Genomic DNA, 17,834 nt, shown 5'->3' on the forward strand with positions numbered 1-17,834 from the left:
AAATGTTACTTCATATTAGAGGTCTTAGAAATCATTCATAAGTTTTCCAAAATAATATTTATTGACAAAACATGCAAGTTTCTCTATTCTATTCCATCTCCTTCCATTCCATTCTGTCTTTTATGTGCTATCGTATCCCATTCTTTTGCATTAGAAAGCTGCTGGTCAGACCTACTAAACTGATTTCATAACCAACTAAAGGAGACTGCACTCTTAAGTTTGAAAAGCCCTGGAAGTTCAATGATCTCCCTGTTTTTTGCATAAAAGAAATCTTAGATGAGAGAAGTTTACAAAAATTCTTTTTTCAGATTTTCAGAAGTGTTCAATGGCACAAAATGAAGTTCATTCATATATGGTAATTATAGTTGGAGAGAAATCTACAAAAGAGTTATATGTCATTCAGCTTTCCTCTAATCCCAAGAGCAACTCAACTGCATTATCAGTTGGTGAGACAATGATTCTCACCTTGTCTTCTGCCATTAAGATGTCATAGTGCTCCTTAAATACATCCAGTTCTTCTTTAGATTTCCGGATGGCTTCTGAAGTCTGGTTCTAGAATAACAGCAGGAGTAGTTAATTGGAACTGGAGACTTCAGTATAAAAATACAGGAGATTCAAAGATGAATAAAGAATTTTCTAGTACAAAGTAAAGGTGCCGTGTAGTATCTGTTACAGAAAACTTTTATAGAAGGAAGTAAACCATTTGGAGACTTGAACAAACCTCCAGTCACCTGTTCCTAAGGACAGTCAGCACTGTGTAAGTGCATAAGCGTCAGTGACAGAGTGTGTGGATGAGGAAAGTGCGCAGGTTTGAGAGTTCTGTGGACCTGGGTTCTGAGACTGAATGTAAATAGGGACAATGGCCAGCCATATGTAGAAACAGAACTCTGACCCACTGCAGCAAACACCTGGCAAACTAAACCAAAACCTTTGCAGTGATTGCCCCAAACTGTCAGGACTTGGTCAGTAATTGCCCGCTGTTTAACTTTGGTACCTACTTCCAACTCAGGACCATCTAGAGAGGGCCAAATTTGTTCCCCCAAACCAGGTGGCTTCTAATTGGTTTGCCTGTTGCCAACAACATCCAGCCAGGTGTGCTTGTGTCTTCCCTGCTTCCATCCTATGTCTTTCCTGCTCCCCTGCCTGCCTTCCAGACTTGTCAGCCAAAAGCTAGTGATGGCAACCATTCTGCTATGCCAAGCTCAGAATAAATAGCCTCTGCTTATTCTCATTTGGGTGGCCTTCATCTATTTCCACAGTTCAGTTCCTGCTCTATAACTTACCACTGGATGACTGAGGCATGTTACCAGCCTCACAGAGACAGTCTTTCTCATTTGTGAAAGAAACCTAGTATCATGCAGGGTTGTGTATGTATGTGTGTGTGTATATATATATATATATATATATATATATATATATATATATATACACATACATTTGCTGTTTAGTAGACTCTTAGAAAAAAGTACATATTTCATTTATGATACAATAAGTCACACATTCACAAATTTGCACTGTTAATACTAACATCTGTCAAAACTTACTGTGTAATAAACATTTTGTATCCTATTTATGGTTGTGTTTAGATGGTTTTCAGAATATGAGCTAACCCAATACTCTTCCATGCTTAGTGAATTTTAAGAGTGCCAAGGCCAGCCTGGGCAACTTAGTAAGGCTGTGACTCAAAATTTTTTTAAAAATTTAATGGTTGGGGATATAATATGGTGGTAGAGCCCTTGCCTAGTATGAAGCCCTGGGTTCAATTCCTAGTACAGCAAATAAATAAATAAACAGAATTGAAAACAAAAAAGAGCATCCAGTGGTCCAGGGAGAACAATGCTTCCTGAAGAATGGCTTGCAAGCAGCTTAAAATGTTCTAGGTCCCATAGTCAATGGCTTAAAGTTGTGCTTTCAACCATGAACCTCATTTTACAAACCACTTCATATGAAGCCTACATGGTTCTTTTGACTAAATGATTCCAGAGGCTAGATCAGATAACTATTAACAAATTTGAATGGGTACTTTTCACCTGGCCCTGGAGCAAAGTCTTAGACAGGGGTCAAGGACTGCTCGAGGTTAAGAAGGTCTGGGAGCTCTTGCTAAACAAGGAGCAGGGCTGTCAGGAAAGCCTGGCACTCAGGGATCAGGCTCTGTACTTACTTTCTCCTGCTGCTTCCTTACAAGGTAGTTGTTCAGGAATATTTCTCTGGAGGTTAATTCCTCTTCCAACAGTAGAGAAAACACAAGGTTATTTATTTTCAATTCCTCCTGTAAAAATATTTTAAAAGGTGTGTTTGTGTCGGGGAGGGGGGGTTATGATTGATACTCCTGAGAAAAGACTACTAATGGTCATAGACTTGACTCTACTCAAACAAGTTCATGACATATACATAAGAAAACTCTTAAAAGAAAAAGAATAGAGACTTAACAGTAACTGGTTATTTTTCTTTCATCATTTCATTATAAGGTAAAACATACAGAAAAATACACAATGTGAACTCATAGTTTAATGAATTATTATAAGGGCCAACATCATATATCATAAGCACTCAATTCAAGAAATAGAATTTTGCCACCCTAAAAGCTCCTTACAGGTGTTCCCATCAAAATCTCAACTCCACTACTAACCAGTGCTTTGACTTTCATAGTAACAACCTCTCTGAAGCTTAAGTGTGCTTATCTAGACACTACAGTATAACTTATCCATTAAAATTTTTTTGTCATGTCTTCTAAATCTCTTATAATCTTCATGTCCCCTTTCCCTTTCTTTCCTCACAATTCATCTGTAGTAACTGGGAGCTTGTCATTCCACCTCGCCTTCGTTTTACCCAGTGCACACTCCTGGTTCTTCAGCCTTTGTATTTCCTGAAAATTGGCAGCTGGATCCAGAGGCCTGATGAGAACCAGCTTTGGTCCTTTTGGAAGACCATAGGTGATACTATGGTCTGTGATCAGGAGACACAGTATCTGGTCATCATTCTATAATGATCACAGCTGTAGTTGCTCAATGCCTAGGTCCATAGATTCAACAAGAGTTGAAAAATGGTAATAGTCTGTTTTTTACTTTCCGTTTTCACTTATTAATTGAAATACTTTCATAGAGAGTGCTCCTACTTATGTACTGTTTGGTTACCTGAGGGCACAGTTGATATACGAAAGGCCAAATAGATACTTTATGCTTTCCTTTATTAGTTTTATATAAGAATTGGTTATCATCCTCTGAAGATAACCAATTGGCATTTTCGGTTTAAAAAAATATCACAAATTTGTGAATTTAAACAAATTTGATGGGTTTCATTTAATTGCAATTATATCATCTTTGAATCTTAAAGAAGATTCTCATTTAAAGGAGATGTATGTGGGTGGCTCTTGAATCCTTTGGATATTATCTAGTAGTCTGATAGTACCCTTTTTATCTTGTACAACTAGGTGTTCTAACTAGTTGCAACCTAGGTGTAGCTGTTTTTTCAAAATGACAGCTTTACTGAAGTATATAATTCACATACCATACAATTCACCATTTATAGTATACGAGTCAGTGGGTGGTCTTCAGTATATTTAGAGTTGTGTTACCATTGTCACAATCAATTTTAGAACATGTCATCACTTTAGCTGTCATTTCCCATTTCCCTGCACCTCCCAGAAGCCTCCTTCCTCCCTGCAAGGCAGCTACTTCTCAGGGCACCCAAAGAGGAAGTCTGCCAAGTGAAAGGGAGGAGGTGCAACAACAGGAGGCTGAAGAGGGACCCAGGGACTCAGGCTTGCAGAACCTTGGTACCAGTAAAGGGTGTTGGTAGTTACCCTAACATCAGCCAGGTCCCTGGAGGTTCCTTAAAAGAATAAGTCACAGAAGCAAAGCTTCTGTTTACCTGGTTGACAACCATCTCGGCCTTCACTCTTCTTTCAAAGAGTTTTTTCAAAAGTTCATCAAAGCTCTGTGTGCTTTCTTGAATTGAGTTTTGAAGTTTCTTCAATTCTGTTTCTAATGACTGAAAAGAAGGCCATAGTGAAATTAAGAGTTTAGGAATATAGAGTGCTCCCAGGATGGGATGTTGCATTTTGCACCTAGGGAGGGGCAGGAGGAAGGCAGAGCTTGTGAGGTGTTCTGAGACCTCAGTCCCTTCAACAAGAGATTCTCCACTTGGATACTGGGTGTCTGGGGTTTTTGCTTTAAAAAGATTTCTTTGCAGAGGAGGGATAAAAATCACTAATGATAGCTAATGATACAGCCAAAAGTAGGCCTGGTAAAACAAACTGCAGTAAATTTTTTCAGAAAACCGACTCCCTTTATAGGATAGTAATTTCCAGATATATGATTTGGCCCTAAAAAAAAATTCTTGCTTTTATTTTTCCCCCAAGCTTTGAATTCCTTTTCATGAAAATTTTATATATTTTTCCACAGTATTTTATTGTGCATTATAGTTGTACATAATGTTGGAATTTGTTGAATATTTGAATATGCACAAAATAGAACAATATAATTTGGTAAATATGCACTCCCTTGCACATTCTCCCTTCCTCTCTACCACCTAACCCCTGGTCCCTTTCCTCTACTGATCTCTTTTTTTTTTCATGACATCCCCGTTCTGCCACATTTCATTTCCTTTTTTTCTCTCTAGCTTCCATGTATGAGAGAAAACATACAACCCTTGAACTTCTGAGTTTGGCTTATTTTACTTAACATAATGGTTTCAAGTTTCATCTGTTTTCCTGCAAATGACATAATTTCATTTTTCTTTTTTTATTCTTAATTACATATCTTTATTAACAAAAAAATATAAGACAGACACCAATGTCAGACTTGACGTTGAACCACCCTATTAAATGTAGGAATAGGAAAACAAAATTTTGACCATCTTAAGAATAAGATCTGCCTTGCTATTTTAATTTCAATGAGTTGGAATCTAGACACCATGTATATTCCTGGTATTTGCCAATTTCACTCAGCTGTTCTTCTAGAACTACTATTTCTGAGATTCTGACTTAACACAGTATACTACACACTTTTTTTTGGTAGTTTAGAAAGGTGTTAAGTAGATGCATTCATATCGGGGATTTTAGTCTGTTTTCATTGATTCTACTCTGTCAGCATTATATTCACAAAGTGTCCTGGGGATTATGGTGATCTCAGTTACTAAGATCCATACAAGCTATCTTACAATTCTCTGAAGAAACCTTCAACTTCAGGTTTTGCTCCCTGCAAATTTTACAAAGTGACACCTGCTAGCTATGAAGATTAGGTATCTCCCAGATATTCTACACACTCTTAAAATCTAACTTAATATCATGATCATTACATTAATGCATAATAAAATAAAATAACAAAATATTAAAAACCATATCTACTATGATAAATGAAAGAATTTCTATGTTTTTACTACTATTTTTCCTATAGTAGTAAAAGTACTATTAGTATTGACTCAAGGGTAAGAAAATAATGACCCAAAGACCAAGGTAAAAATAATTTTTTCTTTTCAGACCAGGAAAACCTGATAAGGTAAAAACAAATGATTACAAAATAACTGCAATTATAAAGTTAAATTACAACTATAATTGCTAGTTATTAAAAAAAATGAAGCCCTAGATTTGAGAAAGAGTAATCTACTTTCAAAATGTGTGCTAATACTAGATAGAAGGCCAGAAAAATTGAGGAAATATTTAACTGTTTTGTACTCAACTGTTGAGTACAAAACATTCTTGGTAAGTAGAGAGTTAAGGTTTTTCTATATAACTAATATAAAAATTAGAGTATTTCCAATCTTACTCCACACTTAATGTACCTTCTATTTGAGTTCTTCACTTCTTCAATGTGGAAAAGAAGGAATTTACTTTGGGACTTCTGAAAGCTTTATTAAAGTCAAGTAGCAAAGAAGAGAAGACAAGCATTTTTTCAGTCTACAATCATGAGCAAGAAGTTGAAAAGACCATGTCAGCTGAATCCATCCTGGATGAATTTCTACGACTAGTTATTGTCCAAGGAATGAGGCCATGGAGTCATCTGGCCTCTGCCGTTTCATTCTATAGGTCTCCATTTCCTCTTTGGTGGGTTCCCGAGTTTCATATATGCTATTGTAAGGCCGTTTCCCCTCATCAACCTGCATGATCTCCTTGACATGAAGAAGGCGTGCCTCCCCTGCATTCAGTGCCTTTTTCAATTTTTCATGTTTCTTCATCATCACTATCTGAGCTGCTCTTTCGGTGTTTCTTCTTTTTCTCTTCTTTTAGTTTTTCTTGATGCATTTCCATGAGGGTTTGAGTTTTTTTCACAGATTTCTTCTCCACTTACATCATTTATAATACATTCATCTGAATTAACAATATCCTTCCCAGCTTCTCCAGTACAATAGGAATACTTGAAAAAAGAGTGACAACATTTGTATCCCCATCAGCCATCCTTCCAGTAAGATCCCGAGATAGTGTATGGTTGTGAATCTTTACATCCTCCTCCTATTTGGAGCAGGCAGCAGCTCGTATTTGTCCTTTGATGACTGTACCATGTCTTGAGTATTTTACATAGTCTTCAGTCTGGGCTAAAAGTAATTCAGCTGGAGGAGCATCCCAAGTGTTCTTGGCCACCATACTTTTTTTTTTTTTTTTTAAGAGAGGGAGGGGGGAGGGAGGGAGAGAGAGAGAGAGAGAGAGAGAGAGAGAGAGAGAGAGAGAGAGAGAATATTTTAATATTTATTTTTTAGTTTTCGGTGGACACAACATCTTTCTTTGTATGTGGTGCTGAGGATCGAACCCAGGCCGCACGCATGCCAGGCGAGCGCACTACCGCTTGAGCCACATCCCCAGCCCCCACCATACTTTTCTAGAATGTTTTCTTTCTGCTGTTCTTTGAAAGTCTTCTTTTTTGACTTTGAAGGACTTATACAATAGCTCAAGTTATGTAGGATCTGCCTGTAGATGCACTTCAGATCCTTTGTCATAGGCTTCCCAAGCAAACAACTGTGTTTGAGCCATTGAGATGGTATCTCCTGTGTATGTAACGAAGTTATCTCCTGCAAAACTCACTTCATCTGGATTCTTTCCTGTATTAGCATAAGGATTCTCTCATTGCTCTAGTTTTTGGATCATAGTACGCAGAATTTGGATCTTATCTCAAGTATTTTGCAATATCTTCTCAAATCCTGAGATTTTGGACAGTAATTCGTCTCTTAGAGTCAAAATTCTGTCCTGGCATGTCAATATCTGCATATTTGTCTTCATCCTCATCTTCACTATTGTGATCTTTCTCCTTTGGGAATTTGGTTCCTCTTCTCCCCACTGTGTTTTGGAGAATTAGCTTGTTCCTCTAGTTTTCCTGAGGCTAATTCTTGCAGTTTCTGGGCTTTCAAAGTTCGTTTGTCTAGATCAACTTTTGGCATATTCTTCCACAATTTTCATGTGTTCTTCTGGATTATAGCCATTCCACCGATCTCTTTTTTCATCATAGTCAAACATCAGTTGAGGCTGGACATGTTCATCTGGAGCTATATTAGAACCTGTAAAATTGGCTCCAACTCGCCTAGGTTTCTCAAAGCAGTCTTTCTTTTTGTGTGTCATGGCCCCACAATTTTCACATGCTCCTTTGTGGTACTTAGTAGTTATGGAATTCTCTTTTACTCCCCTCTTGTACCATTCTCCAGATGAGCTGAATTACTTTTGTTTCTCTGGTTGTGGTCTCTGATGATTTAAAATAGGTCTTCTTGATGGATCAATATATCTTATGGCACTGAAGAAATATACTGAGGAATATGAGGATTGATGTCTTTTCCCTCTTCATTAACTTCTGCTGGAGCATTACCCAGTTTTCACTTTTCTTCTAGCTCCTTCTTCTTTCTCTAGTCCTCTCGAGTCATCTTCTTTGGTTCCTCCAAATTCATTTCTTTGTACCCCGATCGGGGTGCTGCATTAACCGTCTCCACTGCTGCGGCGGACATAATGACCTCACCTGGTCAGGCCGAAGCCTATGCCAAAACCATCCGACAGAAAGGAAACTAGTCCGGCAATGTTTACTTCCGGGCTTTCTGCCTCCTCCCGGGAGGCACTGCGGTAATTTCCGGACAACCAACACATGCGCACTCTCATTTTTCTTTTTTAACGGTTGAATAAAAACGCCATTGTGTATATATACCACATTTTATTTACCCACTCATCCATTGATGGATACCTAGACTTGTTTCATAGTTTGGGTATTGTGAATTGTGCTGCTATAAATATGGGTCTGTATATGTCACTATAGTAATTCTTTAGGATAGACACTGAGGAATGGATTTTACAGTGGTTCCATGCCTAGTCTTTTGAGGAACCTCCATACTGATTTCCTTAGTGGTTGTACCAATTTACAGTCCCAACAGTGAAAAAGTGTTTCTTTTTCTCCACATCTTCTCCAGGATTTATTTTTGTTTGTATTCCTGATGTCTACTATTTTATTTTTTATATTATAATTTTTATATTTAATTTTTTATATCACTGAAAAAATAATCCAGTGTTGGGGAAGAAGTGGAGGTATGAGATGAACCAAGATAGGTAATGAGTAGAATTATGGATTCAGGTTTTAGGCAAGTGCTGTCTTAGGTTAAAATACAAGTCAGAATCGCAGTGAATAAAAATATAACAGGTTAACAAAAGGTTCAAAGAACTTGTTCATAAGATGCAGCCTCAAAAAAAGGTAGAAATCAGTCCTGTCTTGAATGAGGGAAGTATGATTTTACTTCCCTCACAGAAGCATAGATATCATCACTTGGTTATACACCATAGTCTTTTACATCTCTATTAGAATGGTAAGCAGTTTTAATGTGGGAATGTTTCTTTGTGATGGAAGAAGATAAAAAGTAGCAGAACTGCACTGCAGAAACTTGGAATAAGAACTGTAAACTAAGTGCTACACCATTGTCTGTACCATTCTTTTCTCAAATCCTTTCCTTGTGAGAACAAATCAAGCAGAAACATTACTGAACTCAGATGGCTACAGACAGGAGAGAACAGTCCCTCACAGTGACTTGCATGTGCCAGAATTGGTGTCTGTTAAACAAGAATGAATGGAACAAACAAATGGTAACAATGTGGGAAATGTTGAAATCAATAAGAACTTTCAAAAACCACTGCTCAAAATTCTTTTTGTTTTAAATTGTTCTCTTTGAAGTTCTCTAAATTTAAAATTTACTTCTCTAAAATCTTCTAAATTCTTGAGAATTTAAGCTGAGATGCCATTCTTAAGCCACTAAAGACACTGAGAAATAAAAAAAATTGAAAAAATATTGAAACAAAACCCTGGATATGGTAGATTATGTTGATTTTTGGATCTTCTGACCTTTCTATACTTATCTCTTTCTTCATTTAACTCCTTGACTTTTTTCTCATATTCTTTGAATTGTTTCCTTTCCTCTTCTGTCCACAGTGCTTCGGGATTTATCATGAAAGCAGGCTGAGGAATCACCTGACAATAGAAAGAAACATACATGCTCGCTCAAATGGAAATGCATCAGTACTGTAAAAGCTCAGAGTTATGGTTACAGTTTGAAGAAATAAAAAAGCAAAGGCCCTTTTAGGGTTGGCAAGGGCCAGGTCCAGCAGTGCACACCTGTAATCCCAGAGATTCAGAAGCTTGAGGCAGACAGATTGCAAGTTCAAGGCCAATCTGGGCAATTTTGGACCTTGTCTCAAATTGAAACATGAAAAGGGCTATGGATGTAGCTCAGTGGTAAAACACTCATGAGTTCAGTCCCCAGTACCACTAAACAAAGATAAGGATAATAGCCTAACACACTTTTACTAAAGAGTATGAACATCATGACTATTGTTCTGTGACTCTGGAGAGTGAGAGCAGTTTAGGATATACCTGGACCCTTAGGTGACAGAGGTGTGTGCAGAACTACACCTGTACTGCAGGTGTTAGAGTAGAGTTGAAGTGGTATCCGTGCCTTTGGTAGAGAACAAAACCACTGTGGTTTGTTGGTGCTCATTTGCTTCTTGTGAGAATGGAAGCCAATTTTTTTTTCTTATTTGCCTACTGTGTATGTTTATAGGGTACTATAAGGTTGTCTAATATTTTTTTTTGCCATAGAATTTGTACAAAATGGTGAAATGTAAGTGTATTTCAACTCTGCTATACCTTTCACAAGGAAGGCCAGATATCTCACCATTCTCAAAATGTCTTCCTTCTTGACTTCCAGAACACCTCCCATCATGTCCATCAGGGCTCTGTTTCTAACGTCCAAACCCTGAGAAAGAGCCAGGGTCAGAGAGGGCAGCTGAGACAGTGCTCTGACCCCAGGGGCACCTCCCACCTGGTGTTAGGATGACCACTTTAGGACAGGGAATGGTGGCAGTGGTATGGAAGAGAGAACGGAGGAAGCCAGTTCAGGTTCAAGTGGCCTCTGGACCAAGACAGTTATCTTTATGTGCTTCTATAATGGGATACAAGTATCTCTAAAGGAAAGAGGGTCTTGGGTATTATTTGGACAGAGCTGCATACCTGTGAATGAAGCCATCGCTCTGTTTCATGGGGTGAAATCAATTCTGTTTTGGCTTTTTGCCATGGAGAAACATGTTTTTGAGCTGTAATCTAAAAGAGAAAATACAGCTTTCTGCTGGTATTCTTACAAAATCCAAACCAAACTTTCCTTCTATACACTAGGAGGAAATTAAATAGTACTGTGAGAATTAAAGGTACAATCCATATTTTGCATTCAATTTCTGTTTTGGAATGAAGACAAAGTCTAAAATGAGAGGGCTAGAAGAATAGATCTTTACTTTTCTCTTAGTTTTCAGCTCTGTCTCATCACTGAAGAGATTTGATGAAGGGTGAGGGGAAGGGAGGTCAAAGAAGTGTCACCTAAGTCAAATCCTGAAAGATGTCCTAAGAGGTCAAGAGCTTGGGGCATTCTAAGAACTGTGGGCAGTAAAGCATGGCCAGAAGGGAGCGAGAGCAGCTGGACAAGACGAGGGCAGGGAGATGGTCAGGAAGGTGGGTTGTATCCCAAGTGCCCTGGGCAGCCACTGCAGGGGGTCAGGCACAGCAGGAAGTCACATCTGACTTGCAAAGAGATCTCTCTCCTGAACATAGACTGATGGGAGCTCAAGAAAAAGCAGGCATGGGGGTTTACTGCATGTGCAAAGGGATTGCCTTGAGCTGGGCCCTGAGCAGTGGCAGAATGAGGTCTTGGTTTTCACCTTGCTCCAGCTCCCAGGTCACATAGCAAAGAGACCAGGGAAAAATGACTTGTAGAAGTTAAACAAGTGCAAATGTTAGGACAATGACCTCAGAAGCAAATGGTTTGGGTCCAGTCTGTTACTAATTAGCCAAGAAACTGTGGCTAAGCTACTTAATTTCTCTGTCCCTCACTTTCCTCATCTGTGAAATAGAGGCAATGTTAGGACTTACCTTCTATGGATGTAGAATTATATATTCATTCTCATCTATCTAGGACACTTAGAATGGGGCCTGGCAGCTAATAGGGATGGTGAAAATATTTCTTCTAAACACCAGTATTATCTTTTGCCCCAAAGTAGTCAAATTGGTTTCATGTGAACAATAGTTTTTGTTTGAGTATTCTCCAGCATTTTTTCTTTCAAAAGAATGAAATATGGTCATATTTTGTTTTCTTTAGGTATTCTTTTCGAAACTGCCTATGCTTTGAAGAAGGCTGTCCACAAGTCCCTTTCCCTGGTATCTGTTCTGCCCACCAAAGATCTAGATAATGACTCCATTGGCCTTTTTCCCACAGAGTGGTTCAACCCCTCTGGTTCAAGCACTGGGCCAACACTGGGCCAAGGAGCCCCTTCCCAGGCAAGCCTAGAACTGGGACCAAGATAATCTAATTCAGACCAGCTGCTCTCTTGGTAGAGGAGATACAAAGTAGAAATTGCTAAAAGAATCTTATATGCACAGATAAGTAAGCTAGGAGATAAAGAAAGAGGGTCCTGGACTCCCCATAAAGCTCTAGTCTCTGCTGCCGGTTTCTTCCTAGGTGCAGTGTCCAAATCTTCCCTGGACTCCCTGGCGTCCATAAAAGAAATTCTCAATACTGCAGCTCTATCCTCTGTTTTTATTATCTGTAAATGAGCATGCTAGCTAATACAGTTGTTTGCAATAATATAAAGAAGAAAGTGAACAAATAGGATCTGGGAGAAATCTGAGAAAGAGGGAAGAGATGATGGGGCCAGCCATACCTCATGATCCTCTACAACAAAGGTTCTCTCTGGTTTCTCACAGTCTTCAAATTCTGGTTGCCAGACTGTTTCCTCCAACTCCAGATCTGAAATAATTTCTCTAATTCTAACATTTCTTTCCGTCACACGTGTGATTTCAAACTCTTTTTGTTTATATGCAGCATCAAACTCATTATTGAAAGCAGTTTTTACCTTGTAAATGATATCCTGAAATATCAATATGTTACTGAAAAACACATCACATCTCATATCTTTACTAGTAACATGATCCCAAGTTACACTTTCCCTCCAAGGTCAGTCCTGAAATTATGTTTTAAGAAGATAAAATGAATCTTCCTGGAATGCCATTTGTTTTTTTTTGTTGTTGTTGTTGTTGTTGTTTTTTTTTTAAGAAAGGAGAGAGAGAGAGAGAGAGAGAGAGAGAGAGAGAGAGAGAGAGAGAGAGAATTTTAATATTTATTTTTTTTTAGTATTTGGCGGACACAACATCTTTGTTGGTATGTGGTGCTGAGGATCGAACCCGGGCCGCACGCATGTCAGGCGAGCGCGCTACCGCTTGAGCCACATCCCCAGCCCCTGGAATGCCATTTGTATCAAGCCATTTCTTGATTCCATAATTGACAGTGGCATCCAACCATAGGTAGGATTAAGGCAACCATATTCCATAATCTACTTTCTGAAATGTAAGCTGTCATTCAATGTGCAAGTATAATGATAAATGTTCAGGTGGGTGGTGTGCACACAGAGGCTCATTGAGCAATTCTCTCTACTTTTGTGAATGAATTTTTTTTTTAAATCTCTGTTTTAGAATCTTGTGGCAGATGTAGAGAGGAAGAAATGGCCAATACAGAGTGTTTAGAGAAGCTCCCAGAGAAGTCCACCAGGCACAATATTCTTTCTATAGCTATAGGGTCAGGTCATTCTCAGGCAAGAGAGAACCTGAGGTCACCAGAAGGATCAGTCAATAGCCAGAGAGAAAGTGAGTCCAGATGGGTTGCTACTACTCCTAATGGCTCAACTCAAAGTGGCCTTTATGTTACTGTCAGAGTTCAGTCTATACATCTATGTTATTGGAGAAGAAGCCATTAAATTGGAAAAAAATGATCTTAACACTTAGCACCAGAGTTTCTCTTGGGCTGAAATTACCTCTTTGTAGGAATAAAGTAGCAAGAAGGTGATGCCTGGGGCATGAGTCTGCAGAAGCTGGGCTACAAAAGGTAACTGAACCGTTCTTAGAATAAATTGAGGGCTTATTCTCTGAGGAATAAAGGGTTAGAATAGAAGAAGGAAAGGAAAGGAAGTGAGAGCTGAGTAACATGACAGGAAGCTAGAACTTGAATTGCAGACATGGCTAAAGGACTTTTAAGAAAAGGAATAGCTAACATTAAATTTCAAACTATCTACAGTCTCAGGCATTGCATTTTCAAAAATTATGCCTATGCCTACAGCCTCAAAATTATCTAATTCCCATGACCGGGAACCTCTGGAGCACCTTAGGGTCTTCTCCATAGACAGATGTGTTATGAGATTGACTTGTTTAGTGGAGAAGTAAAGAGGAAGGGACTTATTCTAGAACCCAGAATGTACCAAAATTCTTAGAGAAGAAATTATATTTCCTCAGGTTAAGCAGATAAATAAGCAGTTGTGTCTCAACCTTAAAAGGAGATCCTAAATGAAACTTGAGTTACTGAGAAGATGGAATCCAAGAGTTTCTTTGAACTGACTAAAGATCTAAACAGAAGAATGGTTTGTGGTATCAGCCAGTGTAAAGTATTCTTTAGAAAATGTGAGAGCACAGAACCCAGTTTGAAGGGATGGAGACAACTCTTGTACATAAGCTCTGTCTGTGGACATGGATGGTAGCCATCTGTGTGTTTCTTTATGCACTTTGATGAAATCATTTGATTGGAATTAGGTTTCAATGTGAGCACTTTAAAGACATCTCATAAGAGTTTCAGAGATTTTTAAGAATAAAGAGAAAAGCCACCCACTTTTAGTAAGGTAATTTGGTTGATTTTCTCCTCTCTGGAGTGAAGTTCCAATTGGCTTGATAACAAAGAGGTATCTACCCCAAAATCAGTACTCAGACTACCAAGCAGGTAATTGGGCAAGCTGGAGTCTCTGATTATCTTATCTTCATCTTCTTCTTCTTCATCATCTTCTTCATGACGCTTTTTAACCAAGGAGACTGCAGATTGAACCTCTGAAATTTCCTTCCGTAGCTGAATAGAGAAAAAGATTACATGGAAGTCGTGCAATAAGAAAAAATTCTCTAAAGGACAATTTTGCAACAATTTAATTATTTTAACAACCATCTTAAGAGGTTAAATCGTCTTGCCAACAATTTAATTCAAGGTGATAGGATCCTGAAACCACCACAGAAATTAAAGCTCCAGAAACTGACAAACTGTAAACCAAAGAACAAAAATGACCCTGAACACTACATAATATTGATATTTGTGTGTCAGGATGATACCCACTTGTAAATATTTCAAGTCTTTCTTGGTATGTAAGCATTAAAAAGTAAACAAACTTGTTCACATGGGACTAGAGGGTGTTGGTTAAGATTTACATAAGCCTTCATTTTATGTTTTGGAGAAAGAGTAGATGCAAAATTCTGGCCAAAACAGAGCTATAACAAAGGACCAATTTCTTTCTTTCTTTTTTTTTTTAAACTGATTTCACAGAAATTATTTCTTAAAAAAAAAGTGGGGCTGTTTTAGGGAAACTGCATTTACACCAAAATAGATTCTAGTTCATCTTTGTTGGTTAATTTAAAACACAATCCCAAATGGTAAGGTAGAGTGAGAAGGGAGTATAGACCTCTGAGCAAAATAAGAACAAAACACCAATTGTTGTTTTTAAAAGCATATCCTTGGGTATCTGATGGCTAGCCAGTGTTGGATTTACTATATGGATATAGGTCCTGTGTTTATTAGAATATATCCTGTAAACTGGGCATGGTGGTGCATAACTATAATCCCAGGGGCTCGGGAGGCTGAGGCAGGAGGATCATGAGTTCAAATCCAGCCTCAGCAATTTAATGAGGTCCCAAGCAACTTACTGAAACTGTGTCTCAAAATAAAAAGTAAAAAGAGCTGGGGATGTGGCTCAGTGGTAAAACACCTCTAGGTCTAACCTTTAGTATCCAAAAAAAAAAAAAAAAGAAAGAAAGAAAAGAATAAAAGAATGTATCCTGCAAATTAGAAATAAAAATATAAATGGAACAAAATACATATATAAAAATGCACACACTATATTAACTTATTATCCTAAATTGTATCCCAACTCAAGTCTGTATGAAGGAAACCCTAAAATAAATCACATCACTTATATAAACACATATATTAAAAATTGTACTTTAAGACACTCTGCTTCAATCTTCTTTTGCTGCAAGACTGTCTTCAATTCCTTCAGCTCTTCACTTGAGCGCTCTTTCATCGGGAAGTTCTCGACCACATAAGGGATGTGAAAGCACTTTGGAAACAAGCAAGAGGAAGTAAATTCATTGTTTTTAATAGTTGTAGATGGACAGCATGCCTTTATTTTATTTGTTTATTTTTATGTGGTGCTAGGATCGAACCCAGTGCCTTACATGTGTGAGAGGCAAGTGCTCTGCCACTGAGCTACAGCCCCAGGCCCAATAAATTCATTTTGAGTGTAATTGTGGGTATGTGGGGATGAGGTGTGGGGTGTTTTCTCTGGCTAAAATTAACTCATGGGATATTATGCCATGAGTAAAATTGGCACTGGAAATTTTAAAAATAAAATGAGGCATGTCATTAGTATTGGTTAGATTTTGAAGGATTTCTTTCTAGAGCAATGGTTCTCAGCTAGAAAGCAATTCTGCCTCCCTTCCCCCCACCCACACCTGGCAATGTCTGGAGACATTTTAAAATTTTTATTACTGGAGGTGTGGGGTGCTCTTATCTAGTAGTCAGAGACTGGGAATGTTGCTGAACATCTCTAATACATAGGATAGTCCTATGACAAGTGATGGTCCAGCCCCAAATATGCCACTTTTGGGAAACCTTGTTCTAGAGAGAAACTCAATCGTGTCAAGGTAGGGTCAATACATGCTACATTATCCAAATATGTGTGGGTTTTTGTGTGTGTGACATTTGAAAGTGAAGAAGGTGTTGTGAATAGTTACTGTAGGTCCACAGACATAAACTCAAGACTTTTGGTCACACTGTATTTTTAAAGAGGTAAATTAAAATAGCTTCTTAAGAGCACACTCATACATTGCTGGTGGGACTGCAAATTGGTGCAGCCAATCTAGAAAATAGATTTTGGAATGGAACCACCATTTGATCCAGCTATCCGACTCTTTGTTTTATACCCACAGGACTTAAAAACAGCATACTACAGGGACACAGCCATATCAATGTTTGTAGCAGCACAATTCACAATAGCTAAATTACGGAACTGACCTAGATGCCCTTCAGTAGACAATGGATAGGGAAACTTTGGTATACATACACAATGGAACATTACTCAGCATTAAAAGAGAGAAAATCATGGCATTTGCAGGTAAATGGATGAAGTTGGAGAATATAAGGCTAAGTGAAGCAAGCCAATCCCCCAAAACCAAAAGCTGAATGTTTTCTTTGATATGAGGATGCAGATGCATAATGGCGATTGGGGAGGAGCATGGGAAGAATGGAGGATCTTTAGATAGGGCAAAGGGGAGGGAGGGGAAAGGAAGGGGGGCAAGAGGGTAGGAATGATGGGGAATGAGTTAGACATCATTACTGTAAGTATAAGACGTGAATGGTGTGAACTACTTTGTATACAACCAGTGTCTTGAAAAATTTTGTTCTATGTGTGTGATATTAAATGAATTGTATTCTGCCATCATGTATAACAAATTAGAATAAAAAAATTAAAAAAATAGCTCCTTAGAAAATGCAAAGGCAGGCAGAGGTATAGATGTGAACAATACGTTGTATCCCACCTTTTGAGCTGTGTGGACCGTGAATGAGGTGGGCTTTTGGAGTAGACAAATACTAAGACCTGGAACAGGAAGTGTTGCAGCGGAAAGAAAGATGGGGTGCTAAAGCCAATCTTAAGAGGTGCTGGTTTGGAAGCACATGGGGACTGAGCAGAGGGAAGAAAGCATTAAGAGGAAGCAACACCTCTAGGTGGAAGTCAGTGTAGAAGAGGCAGGGCATGCTTCAAATGCTTTGCTACACGTGGATTTTCTTTTTAAAAACTGTTGTTAAATGTTATGCCATGAGACTTTGGTTGAAAATTCTCAGCAGCTAAGGTTTTGGGGGTTGTGTCCTTTACCTTAAGTGCTCGGCCCTTCACAGCCATGGCATTCCAGCATTCTTCTTTGATAACCTCAGTCAAGTAGCCCTTGGCTAGATTGTGCATCTCTACATCCTTTCTTATCTTGAAGCACATGGATGAAGGGAAAAGTTAAAAATGAAAGTGTGACCTCTTAGAACAAAATCATCTTATCGTAAATGCACTACCAAGGTAAGTCATGGCTATGTTTGAGGTGGGACAGTTTGATTATCTTTCCCCAACACTTTTTGAGCTACATTGCCTGGAGATGAACGTCTGGACTGCAAGCCGTGCCCCTGAAAACAGTTCCTGAAGGGTACATCTGTAGGCTGTATTCCCTTCCCTGAAGACTGGGGTGGCAACACAAATGCCTCCAAGGGCAGCC

General features: G+C 38.5%; 1 protein-coding gene and 1 pseudogene across 1 annotated transcript in view; both read right to left on the reverse strand.

Annotated features, from left to right (window-relative positions):
- Cfap43 (cilia and flagella associated protein 43) overlaps positions 1–17,834 on the reverse strand; it is an 87,558-nt gene that overhangs the window by 10,297 nt on the left and 59,427 nt on the right. Inside the window, exons 22-31 of the mRNA XM_026401120.2 lie at positions 17,450–17,554; positions 15,518–15,634; positions 14,149–14,379; positions 12,158–12,364; positions 10,461–10,550; positions 10,126–10,206; positions 9,297–9,422; positions 3,871–3,990; positions 2,162–2,269; positions 466–552 (exon numbers count right to left, since the gene is read on the reverse strand). Of these exons, the coding sequence (XP_026256905.1) occupies positions 466–552; positions 2,162–2,269; positions 3,871–3,990; positions 9,297–9,422; positions 10,126–10,206; positions 10,461–10,550; positions 12,158–12,364; positions 14,149–14,379; positions 15,518–15,634; positions 17,450–17,554 (1,272 nt within the window). The remainder of the gene's footprint in view (positions 1–465; positions 553–2,161; positions 2,270–3,870; positions 3,991–9,296; positions 9,423–10,125; positions 10,207–10,460; positions 10,551–12,157; positions 12,365–14,148; positions 14,380–15,517; positions 15,635–17,449; positions 17,555–17,834) is intronic.
- On the reverse strand, positions 5,968–7,923 carry LOC113191403 (pre-mRNA-splicing factor SLU7-like; annotated as a pseudogene).

This window comes from Urocitellus parryii, chromosome 5, assembly GCF_045843805.1.
Source record: "Urocitellus parryii isolate mUroPar1 chromosome 5, mUroPar1.hap1, whole genome shotgun sequence".
NCBI classification, from domain to species: domain Eukaryota; kingdom Metazoa; phylum Chordata; class Mammalia; order Rodentia; family Sciuridae; genus Urocitellus; species Urocitellus parryii.